Source organism: Arachis ipaensis, chromosome B3 (genome assembly GCF_059453495.1).
Source record: "Arachis ipaensis isolate K30076 ecotype BB chromosome B3, ASM5945349v1, whole genome shotgun sequence".
Taxonomy (NCBI): Eukaryota; Viridiplantae; Streptophyta; class Magnoliopsida; order Fabales; family Fabaceae; genus Arachis; species Arachis ipaensis.
The window spans coordinates 26,161,762-26,174,422 of NC_142438.1; the positions used below are offsets into that span (position 1 = coordinate 26,161,762).

Genomic DNA, 12,661 nt, shown 5'->3' on the forward strand with positions numbered 1-12,661 from the left:
GATGATTCGGGCATAGAGGAAGCTTCATTAAACCTCTTTGTATAAATCACTATTCAAGAATGCAATATTCACTATGTAAGTGAATTACCGTTCAATTTTTTTCATTTTTTGACGGTAAATCTGACGGTTTTGTTCATTATTTTTCTTAAAGTGTTTGGGAATACCTTTTCTTCGACAAAGTTAAGAGATTGATACATAAAATGAGACTTGTCTTTTGTTTCGACTGCAAACACATCATTTTCGACCTTCAACTCAGAATACATCACATAACTAATAAAAGCTACTATTTCTTCTTCAAAAGTGTTCTCATCTTCTTGCTCTTTTTCTTTTTGTAACCTTTCGATCTATCAAACATTGTTTACCAATTAAGCAAGGTCAATAAATTGTTGGTTAACTAGCTTCTTTCTAATTTTGAAGTCAAGCTCATTAATCAATATCTTGACATTTCCAGACTCTGTGATCAAATTATAACATTTATTTCTCATATTTTTTAATCAAATAAGATAATCTTTCATCATCCCTACCTTGAATTTTTTATTGAGAACAAATCAGAGAGTGTAACTTTTAGTTCTCCTCTAAAAAATTGATCGTGAAAACTCTTCTCTAATTGTTCCCATGAATGGATCGACTTAGGCTGTAAATTTAAAAACCAAGTGAAAGCATTCGCAGTCAAAGAAGAAGGAAAGTATCTCAATTTTAGTTGCTCATTGCTAGCTAGAAATCTGATTCCGACTGTGTAGCGAGCCAAATGCTCGACAGTTGACTCACCACTTTCTCCTGAAAATTTAGTGAGTGATTTTGGAGCTTTGACTCCTCTAGAAAGTTCTGCTTGCAATACATGATCAGAAAATAGAGATATAGAATATGATTGGTGAGTCAACTTTACATTAAAATCTACCCAATTTATCATATGCTTGACAACTTGTGAAATATTTTGCTCATTAGCTTGTGCAATGTCACATTGGACAAACTAATTTTGTCGAGCACCATTCATTACATCATCAGGGTTTTGCTCCTTATTAATTATTACGAGTGACTAACGACCTTCCAAGTGAGGTTGATTACCTCCTAATGAATTTGGTGCCTTATAGTTATCCTGGACTACTCCAGTCAATTCATTCATCTTCCTCCTGATTTGTTCAAACTTAGCATTATTATTTTCTATCAAAGGATTTAAGATAGTTGTCATCTGCTAAGTCAATGTGTTAACCAAACTATGATAACTTTCTGCTATTTACTGTCTAAAATATGCTAAGGAATCTATCGTGTTAGGCAAAACTGCTCCTGACATTGGTAATTCCCTCGACCTTCCTAAGAACAATAGGCCTTTATGCATTTCAGTAGATGTCGAAGGCATAACGGGGATCGAACAAGGCACCTCCATTTATGTCAACGATTGAATCGGCAAATCAATCTGAGTTGATGTTGTCCCTACATATGGTTGCGTTGACATTGACAAAATACCTTGTTGAGGTAGTTGTGATATCATGGGTCCCGATATCATCGGTCTCAAATAGGAAGAATTGGCCATCATATATTGATATAAGTACGGGTTGTATCCTTGTACAAAACCTTGTGGATTTATTCGACCAATTGGTTTCGACTGAACATTTGTATATACCTCAAGAATAGGTAGATTAGCCAAAAATGAAAATTTTCAGGTAACCCATACATAGGCTAAGTAGTCAAATTTATTTCAAGTACACTAGGAGAAGCCACTGAAGTCACATTTGTGCTATTCATATGCCTAGTGGGACTTCTAGCAAAAGTTATAGGCACTTGTGTGGATTCGGTGACTTATGATTGTCGACATAGTACTATTTTTCAGAGTCGTGATCTGACCCTTCTGTTGAAGAGGACAATTGAGATGACATAGAAATAGATACGTTTGGACCGCTATAGGGTATAAAATTATCACTTCACAAATGCATACACAACAACCACTTTAGGCAACCAATCTTATCCAAGGTCCCACTGGGCGTGCCAATTTGTTTCACCTGAATTTTTATTTTTTCGACCTCGATAGGAGGTGTCAACCAAGATTGTATCAAGATCTCAATTTGCGGAGCAGATATGACTCCTCTTGCAGGTTGCTCTTAGGATTTACAGATCATGCCCAATAGAAGTGTAAAAATAAACAAACAAATAAATAATTATAGAAAGCAAGAAGTAAGAAAGAACAAGTGCAAAAAATAAAGAATTAAAAATTGCAAGACTTGTATTAAAATGTGCAAAAATTGACAAGTGCTTAAATGAAAATGACATAATTTAAATAACAGAAAGAAAAAATAGAATCGAAAATGAATGAAATAATAATGGGGTCTCCCAATATTTACATGGACTCGTGACTCTGTTTCCATGCGTTAGTGTGACTAGGAATGTTTAGAATAAGTGAGTGTATGAATGAATAGAAGATCCCCTAACTTATTGAAACTAATCCTATTTATAGAGAAAAATCCTAAGCTAATTGATATAACCTTGGACTTCAAGTAGTCTTGGATCACAACAAAAAAAATGCTGAAAATACCATGGGAATTATCGTCAAATTTAGCAGCGCCCTTTACCGTTGGATTTAAAGTTGTTTTTGCATTGGATACAGGCTATATTTAGTTCCCCAATTGTTTTTAAATCCGACGGTAAGAAGTTGTGCGGAATAATTTTTTGTGGAGCTAAGAATACCAGTGGATCTACCATCGAATTTTGCCGACGGTAACTCACTTTAGCGAAATACTGCGTTTAAACAATTTTTCGTCGGACATTTCCGCCGGTAAATCCGACAGTAATATTGGGATTAATTTCAAATGCGAATCCCCTCCCCCTCACATCTCTGAACTCACACTCTCTTTTTTCTCTCTCCTCTCGTAGTCTCTCCTCGTCTCTAAAGCTGCCGGCGTTGCTACCATCCGCTAGGGACTCCGCTGCCGCTGGACGTCCTCGCCGCAGGGGCTGTCGGTCACTGCTAGAGCCGTTGGGAACGCCGCCGTTGTTCGCGTCCATTGTCACTGCCATCAACGATAGTGGCATTGTCGCCGTCACTGTTGCCTCCTGTTACCACCATGCCTCCACAATCCTGCAGCCACCAACAGAGGTAATATATATATATATATATTATTTTTGAAATTTTTTATGTGAGTTTAGGATTTTTTTTGGTAGAGTTCTTTTTGAAATTATTGATTAAATTAGTATAATGAAGTTTGTGATTAGAATTTGGTATAGTCTTTTTAAGGTCCTTCAAATTTTTTTTTGAGTTTGGGATTTTGTTAGGTATTTTATCAAATTATTGATTAAATTAGGATAATGAAGTTTGTGATTAGAGATTATTTTGATTTAGGATTTTTAGTTTTTTTTTTTTTTAGATTGTTTTGTGAGTTTAGGGTTTTGTTATGTATTTTATTATCAATTATTGATTAAATTAGGATAATGAAGTTTTGGATTAGAATTTAATTTGGTTTAGGATTTTTAGTTTTTTCAAATTTTATTTTTGAGTTTAGGATTTTGTTATGTATTTTATTATCAAATTATTGATTAAATTAGGATAATGAAGTTTGTGATTAAGATTTTTTATATTAATTTAATGTAAATAGAAATTAAATTAGGTTAAGGTAGGTTAAGTAGAGTGAGATTAAGAGTGTTCGACATTGTTGGAAGACTTTGTGTAGTTTGTTGAATTAGTTAGTTTTACCTTGTGAGTTTAATAAGTTTTTTTTTTTAATTAGGACTGTGTTATTTCTCTGAGATCAATTGGATTTCGCTTCTTCCATATTTTGTGCATCCGTGTTTTAGGTAGATTTTCTATCCCTAACTATAATCAATTGTTTAAGTTTTATGTTCGACTTACTTTTTCTAGGATAGCATTTTAGAACGGAAGTGGGAGAAGGTCGCATAGAGGCGCCTTCTTGAAACCCTTGTTTGTTGGAAAATTATGGAATTATAAGGGGTTGCACACTAGAACGGATATGATTTGGTGTGTTATTGAATTTGTGTTTGTTCTACTTTATGCCTGCAACTATTTTCTTTGTCAAAACTGTTATATTTATTTGATGGATGTCTCTGAATTAAGAAAAAGTTCTGCCAAAATTTCATTTAATTTGTTTTAGAACATGTTTGGTTTGTTAGAAAATGATAATTGTATTTGGCGGAAGATTCTAATTATAGGGTACACTTTGCCGAATTTTCTAAAACATATAATAATTTGTGTTGTTCGTTGAATTCTAGGCTGTGTATTTCAATCTAATTCCAAAACATTGTCTATAGATATATGATAGGGATAACGGTAGATGAGGGATTTAAAACCTGATTTCTTTGAGGGAGTTGATGCATTTGTTGGTGCATGTCTTTAGCATGGAACCGTTTATGTCGACGCACTGCAACCAGAAGACGACGATCTTCAAGAAGAAGACGGGGTTGATGCCGACGAAGAGGAGGAAGCCGAGTTCGATGATCAAGAAACTACATCAGAAGAGGAGGATGGTGAACCAGAGGACGAAGATGATGAATCTGAATAGGGCTAATATAAATATAGTTCTATGATATGTATTTCTTTACCAACCTTTTAGAAGAATGTCATATAATTAGCATCGTTTCAAATATTTTAATTACCATAATTTCGTATTCTTAATTTGTATGTTTGATATTTCACAGCAATTATAAAGCACTGTTTCAATTATTAATTATCAGAGTACATTACAGATGGATGGAAAAGTTCGTAAAAAAAAAATAACTACCGTCGAAATACACTGACAGTAACAGCCCAGAATTTTTCAAAAGAAAAATTATAAAACATTTACATCGGTATTACCGTCGGATTAATCCGATGGTAACATGACGCAAAGACATATTAAATGGCGCCAATGTTACCGTTGAAAAAGTTCTTATGGTCTTGAACTTCAAATAAATTTGGGCACCAATGCAAGCATAAGATAATTTGACTATCAAGTCTAACCTATTCTTATTTTCTTCAACTATGATATGCTTCATGCATATATAATCTTCGACTTTAACTGTCGAATTCTTTTTAACGTCGACCTTTTGTGCCAAATTTTTGTCACAACACCAGTATTCAAACATTTCTTCTACTTCTTGTTTTAAATTCATTTGAAGTTTATGTTTAATGTTGTTTCCATTCATACATTTGGAAAGAACTTGTTTGTAAGATTTTGCTTAGTCAATATATAACACAAAATTCACATTTCTTTTTTATTGCTCACTAAGTTTAGTGTTCGACGTCTATAGCCAATAAGTCTCAAGATCGAACTCTCTTAAAAGAATTATATCTACTTCTCAAATTAAAATCTTGTTATAAGTTTGGTCGATATTCTTGATCAAAATTGAAAAATCAAAATTCAAGCGGAGCAAAAAGAAGAGCAAAACTCCGAGGTTTTGATGTAGAATATGTTTGTACTTTATTGAATTTTCTCTCACCACTTGGGTCGAGGTTATATATAAAAACTTAATACAAATTTCATACCTTACTTAAAACAGTACAGAAGGTTACACAAAGCATGTCTATGTACACCACATACATCCGCCACTGGTGCACTTAAGAATAGAGAGTAATACTAATTAAACAAAAACAAGGCAACACGGCTTAAATAATTGGATATGTGGCATTATTGGCAATTCCACATAACCCTTCCTTAGCATGTATCTCTCTCTTCATCCTTATGTACCCTTTCTCTCCCCAATTAGTACCCCATGAATTTTTTACTATCCAATACTTGGTACCATCCTTATCTTTACCATAACCAACTACCGTAGCAGTATGGTTTGGCTCAGTTTCACATATTCCAGTGAAAATCCCACTAGAATAAAATTGAAAATAATACCCACTAGCTTGAAGATAAACCGACACTGGTTGTTTTGCCACAGCTTTGAGGAGTGCCTTTTCGTTATTAGAAGGAACCTTCTCGAACCCTTTAATCTTAGCTACATTATGTATTGTTTCCTTCTCATTAGCCTTACATGGCTTCTCAACTTCTTTGTATGGGTAGTCTGATTCACTTGATATTCCTCCATTCTTTGCAATGAATGTATACGCATCTTCCATATAACCACCATAGCATCCTTCAGTGTCGCCTCTTACGCAATCTACTAGTTCTTGCACTGAGAGAGGCACTAGTTTACCTGTACTTATTTTGTGGATTCCTTCAACTGCAGCCACAGATGAAAATGCCCACCAACTACCTGTTTACAAGAAGAATATTAGCATCACTATTTTATAGTATATAAATATACTAATAACAAAATGTTATCTTATTAAAATAAAAAGACTAATGCATTAATGCTAGACAATGAACTTTATTGCTAATATTGTTAGTGTTGGTGGATAAAATAGTTGGTCCCATCACTATTTTTTATCAGTTAAACGTCTTGTTTATTTTAATTTTAATTTTGATATTATGATAATAAACAAAATTGTACATAATCAATTAATTAAATTTATCTATTTAGATAAATTTTAAAAAAATTAATTATTTATTTTTATTAATATATCAATACATAATTTATTATATATGTAAAATTCTTTTAATTAAATTAAAAATATAAAAATTAAATTTATATAATAAATTAGATAACTACTTGAATATTAATTGATTTACTCTAGATTACTGATGGTTCAAATTATATGGAGCGCGAACGTGCACACATGTGTGTATATATATCGATTTACTTTAGACTGCTGATTGTTGAAAGTAAAAATATATCTTAATATAGGTAGACAATAGGTAGACAATAAAAATATTAAATAATGTGTATAATAAATATATTATATATTTAATTTATTAGGTGTATAAATGGTTATATATCTTAATATTAAGATTTAAATGGGTAATTTAAGGTGTAATGTATTTTTATTTTATTGGACCAATTTTAGAATTTATTATTTACATTATTCACAAAATTTATTATCTACTTAATAAATATAAAATAATTAAAAATTTACGTTTTAAACATTTTTTATAAAAAAATTTTCAATTAATAATCTTAACCTATATAATATTAGCTAAATCCATTTCATTATCATCATCATTATCATTATGAGTTTGTGACTCTTAATCGCTTAATACTATAATCTGAGTTGAGTTTATGAAATAATTATGTCTTATAATAATATAAGAAAAAGTATAAGTACACAATAATATTGTTAAATAATGTAAACAATAAAATTAAAAAAATAAATTAATTTTAAATTTAATTAATAATATGAGTAATTAATATTTAATAATAATTAAATTTAAAATTTATTGTTCATATTATTTAAAAAAATCATTAATAATCTAACATAACCCATAAAATAATACCCCATGAACTGCACATGATGATTTATTATTATTATTATTCTACATACCACATGTGCCTTGGTCCTTGATTGGTGTAACAACTCCTCTTTTCCTCCAGTCCACGGTTTCTGGAATGTCAGTTACATTCTCATGCCGAAACGGCGTCGTTTTGGATTCCATGGTCGTCCCCGGCCAATGACTACTCTTGGGAAGGCCATTAAGAGAAGCCTTGAACTCTTCAACGCTTAGGTCCGCAAATCGGTTAACACTAAGCTTGAAACTTTTGTCCCCAGCCGCATTGAAGGACTCAATGAACTCAACATTGTTCTTGAATATTCCGAACCTTCTTTCTTTCTCTTCACCATCCTTATACACTTTTCCATATTCTTCCATCCATTTCTCATGTGTCTCTCTTGTGCATGCAGACTCTAAAAGCCTGCGTGACATTGTTACTTGTGAGTTCCATAAAGTGAGAATGAGAAAGAAACAAATTATTTGGTGAAATTGGATAAACGAAGTAGTAGTCATCGTCATGATGATTGCACACTAATTTTGTTTTTAAGTGTTATGTGTGATGATATAGAAATGAAAGAAGAAACGTTTACAAGGATTGCATTGGAGGCATGCAATAACTACTATATATATACAATTCTTTTGGAGTGGAAATAAGGGGAAATTATTTCAATTAGGGATACTTTAGTGCATGACATGGGGGCCTCCACCACTTCAAACTTTGGATAATATAATATTGTAAGATTAAGAAGCACTAATTAATCCACGTGGGTTATGCTTTATCCAAGTCAACTAGTCAACGTTCTCTTGTTATCGATGGAAGATCCTTTTTCCATCCAATTGATTTTGGGTCCATCTAGTGTACAGATACACTTTGGTACAGATTTACAGATTTTTGTTTTTATTTGGTTTAAAAGTGTATCACTAAAAGTGTTGCTTAAGGAGAAAGTGTTACCCTTAATCGTTAACTTGGCTCTGATACCAATTTTTGCAATCTTTGACTAGTCCTTGTATATTGTAATTTCATTTTTATAGTTTTCAATCTTGTTTTAGTTTATAATATTCTTTTTTGCATGGATTATTGTATATAAAATCTTTTATCTGTTTGTCTTTTTCTTTAATATAATTTCTTAAATCCTCAAAAACTTCTTTTATTTCTACACTTTCTGTTGTTTCTAAATACCTTCTTAATTTTTCAACTTCATTTTCCATTTTTTCTTTTAACAGCTTTAATTCTTTTAAGTCATAATATGGTTTTCCAGGCATTTATAAATTTTTTAAGTTTAATTTCAACTTGTTTATATTTATTCTTATTTCTATCCTTTTTATTATAAGGTCATCAATTTCGATCTGAAGGTTATTTAATTCCCTTTTATACTCTTTTATTTTACTTTTTAATTTTTCTGCCCTTTTTCTTTTTATTTTATTTTCTGGTTTTTCAATCTTTTTATGCTTCATTATTTATTTTAAAATTTCTGCAAACTCTATCATTGATTCATCACTATTTTCTAGAGATTCTATTAATTTTTCTAGCTCTTCAACTTCTCTTTTTAACTTGTCATAGATTATTTTTAAAGCTTCAAATGCTCTTTGATTTATTTCAGAAAACTGTAAATAATTCAAACGATTTTCTCTTTCAAAAAGCTCTTGTTTCTTGTCTTGATAGGTTACATATATTTCTTCTTTATTTATTGTCATAATTTAGTGTTTAGGGTTTCATTTAATTTTTCGACCTTTTTTGTTAATTCTTTTATTTCAGAATTTTCTTCTTTAATCTTCAACTTAGATAGACTTAAAGGGCTATTAATTTTAGATTCTCTAATTTGAAAATTCGATGAAACTAATTTTCCTGACGGTTCTTTTATTAATAGAACTGGGTTTTCAATAGCTTTATATTTTGGTATTTCTGTTTTTACAATTTTCTGAAATAATTCATCGACATAAATTCTTTCTCTGTTTTTAAATATTATACTATGATGGCTATTTGTTAAAGCATAATTTATTGCATATGTAATTGAAAATGGTTCATCATCTTGTTCCATTAGATTCTTTCTGTGAAATTTATAAGCCAGACTTATAGATCTTCCAAGATTTTCAGTTGATAAAGGTATAGCATATCCCAGATGGGCATTAAATTTAACATTTACATTTGCCAAGTTTCCATGAACAATTCCAATTATTTGATCTATTGGGTCATCAGTAATTCTTTTGTCACAGATTGCTAAGCTTATTGGTGAATTAATTCCTTTCATATATGTAGATTTGATTAAGACTTGTATAGTACTAATATGAATCCATCCAATTTTAGATCTTTTTTGTTGATCCTTAATTTTCTCAATCTGTTTACTTAATTCTTCATCATTTATCAAAGCTATTTCAAGTTCTCCATTGGCGGATTTTATCTTTATAGGAGCTTCAAGTTGAATTTTTCCATAGTATATTATATTTTTTTTATTAAAAACTTCTTTTAAAAGGTTTTGTTTATTAAAATTTTCGTTTGATTTGAGATTTAATTCTGTTTTTAAAACAGCCTGTTTTTCATTATCTAATAAAGCAGTTAATCTATAATAATCAAATTCTTCTGTTAACTCTAAACTTTCTAAATAATTCATAATTGAAAGACTAGAATGAATACATACCTTTCTGGAGAAAAACTTCCTTTATTTAATATATTTTACATAAGGTGTTTTTATCTCCAGAGGGGAGATTGTAAATACTAACTCCAGAGGGGAGTTTAGAACTATTTTTCCCTAATGGGAATTCTTCTTCAGATCATAGAATCGCCTTGGCAGCTTCCTCCTTGCTCTCCTAGCATTTGAGTACTCTTTGCCTCCTGCTTTCTATTTTCTGATGCCTTCTATAATTGCCTAAGCAACCTATTTATAATGGTTGGGTCTGATGGACAATTCCCATCCTTACCCTTCTTATGACGTCATTGCTTACGTCATTGTTTATTATCTTGCACCAGCTACATTGTTGGTGCTCTATGACCTAAGCGCTTACGTCATTATGCAATAATGTTGAGAGATGCTTCAGATGTGCTGTCTTCCTCTTTCATTATGTGACCTTCAGATGCGTTGTCTTCTTCCTTTATCATGTGGGTTGATTCCGTTTTATTATTGCTTTCTTCAGATAACTCTGAGACGCATAGCTGGCACTTGTGGTCTTCTCTGTCTTTTATCAAATAGCAGAGATTCCTTTTTATCCCTTCAGGGAGCTTTTCTAAGAGTCCAGATAAGTTGTAGAATGCTGATTCAAATTCCACTAAGAGTCTCATCTCTCTTTCTTCAATTTCATTCCTTTTACTAGACACAAGCAAAGTATTTCTGCTTTTATAATTAATTCTTGTGTGAGATTCCCTTGTTATCTTTTGAGTTCTTTCGAAGACCCTTGCTAGTGTGCTGGCTAGCCTTCCTTCATGACTGTAGATTGTTAAATCTTGAACTTGATCAATTGGTTGAAAATTTCCTGGGAAGACGGACATGAATATTACTTGGTGTGCTGGAACCAAGCATTCTTCTTCTTCATTAAAAATAGGTTGACTGTTCGTAAATTTTAGGGATATATCCCTTGGATTTACGTTGTCAATCATATTTTTAAATCTCTTCACTGCATCAACGAATCCTGCAGGAAACTCACTAATAATTTTTAGATCATTAAAAATTAAAATTGTATCAATTAATCCATACTGGAAAAATTGATAGGTGTCTGATGGGGATGCATCTGGAAATATAACCAGCTTTGTTAGCTGTTCTTTGGCAATAGGATAATATCCCAAAATTGCTCTTTTTTCTTCAGTCCAGTTTAGGACTATATTAAGGGTTTCCCTGAGATTTGATCTACAGACCCTTTTCTTTTCTTTGATTTCAGCCCTTGTAGGAATGTTTCTTATTATCCCTGTTCTCTGGGTTTGAATTGGAGCTTTATCTGCTCTTTTTAGGGTTTGCTCTGGATGAAGAGCTTCATATTCCCTGAAAGATTCCTTTGCTTCTTCCAGTGTTAAAAACCCTCCTTTATGAATTATCCTTGATTGATGTGTAAATGGTGCTGCTTTTTCCCAGGCATCATAAACTCCTTTCATGGGGCCATTATAAATTACATAATATTTTTTATCTTGGGTGGATTTTTTGATAATTTCAGTAATTGTTTTATTTTCTGGAATTTTTTCGTCACCTGATTTGTCCACCACGCTTAGCTGGCTGAGCTCTGATGGTTTTGGTTGTTGTGTTGATTTCATTGCTTCGATGGCCTTCTTGAGGGATTGGATCTGTGTCCTTATTTGCTGACAATGCTTGCATTTTTCGAGTTCTTGTTCGTATTTCTGAATTTCTTGATCTAATGCGTTGTAGACGAACTCCATTCTCTTGTTAATGTATCTGCAATAACATTTTTGTCACCCTTAATATATTCAATTTTTATTGGATATTGTAACAAAAATAATTGCCATCTTACCAATCGTCCATGATTATAATCAACTTTTAAATTATATCGTATGAAACCTGTTAGGTAGCTTGAATCTGTCCTTAATGTAAATTCTCTTGGTAGTAAATCAATTTTCCATTTCTTAAGAGATTTAATTGCTGCTAGAGTTTCCTTTTCATTAGTGGTATATCTCTGTTCTGTTGGAGTAAAAGTCCCTGAAATATACCTGCAAAGTAATTCCTTTAGGGAATCTTTAGAATCTAGTGATTCTTTTCCTTGTTCCAAACTTTTTATAGCTTTCTTAGCTTTTAGACATCCTGACCAGGTTATGTCTGAAGCATCTGTTTCTACTATTAAGTAGTCATTTTCTTCTGGAATATAAAGTTCTGGAAGTTTTTCACATAATTCTTTAATCCTTTGAATTTGCATACTATCTTTTTCATCCCATTTCCATTCTTTTTTAGTACTTATTTTTGGAAATAAGCTTTTAGTGTATTCTGTTATATTCTTTAAAAATCCTTGATCTGAAATATAATTTATACATCCTAAAAATCTTTGTAATTGTTTTCTATCTTCTATTTTATTAGGAAATAAATTTACCTTTTCTAGGACATTTGGTTGAAGTTTTAGCTTTCCTTGAGTAGATAGAATTAATCCAAGAAACTCTATTTCTTGTTTTGCTATTCTTGCTTTCTTTTTGCTAAGAACTAATCCTTTTTCTTTACATCTTTCTAAAACTATTAATAGTTTTTGAAGATGATCTTCTTTATCCTGTTTTGTAAAAATTAGTATATCATCAATATACACTAAAACAAATTCATTTAACTCTTTTAGATTTTCTTCCATAAATCTTTGGTAAATACCTGGGGCTTGTTTTAATCCGAATGGTAATACATTCCATTCATAGAGTAACACACTTGTTGATTCTTTTGTTGGGCAAGTAAAAG

General features: G+C 31.5%; 1 protein-coding gene across 1 annotated transcript; it reads right to left on the bottom strand.

The window, feature by feature from the left end:
• Positions 1-5,450: 5,450 nt before the first annotated feature.
• LOC107634345 (senescence-specific cysteine protease SAG39) lies at positions 5,451-7,873 on the bottom strand. The gene is made up of 2 exons (XM_016337870.3): positions 7,349-7,873; positions 5,451-6,183 (listed from the first exon to the last, which is right to left on the bottom strand). The coding sequence occupies exons 1-2, from the start codon at positions 7,812-7,814 to the stop codon at positions 5,588-5,590; spliced, it is 1,062 nt and encodes a 353-aa protein (XP_016193356.1). The 5' UTR covers positions 7,815-7,873; the 3' UTR covers positions 5,451-5,587.
• Between the last annotated feature and the right edge of the window lie 4,788 nt (positions 7,874-12,661).

Excerpts from the sequence above, each read along its gene's own strand:
- LOC107634345 (XM_016337870.3), bottom strand. The coding sequence starts at position 7,814 with ATGACGATGACTACTACTTCGTTTATCCAATTTCACCAAATAATTTGT. Across the intron at positions 6,184-7,348 it reads CAAGGACCAAGGCACATGTG|GTAGTTGGTGGGCATTTTCA; the intron begins GTATGTAGAATA and ends TCTTGTAAACAG.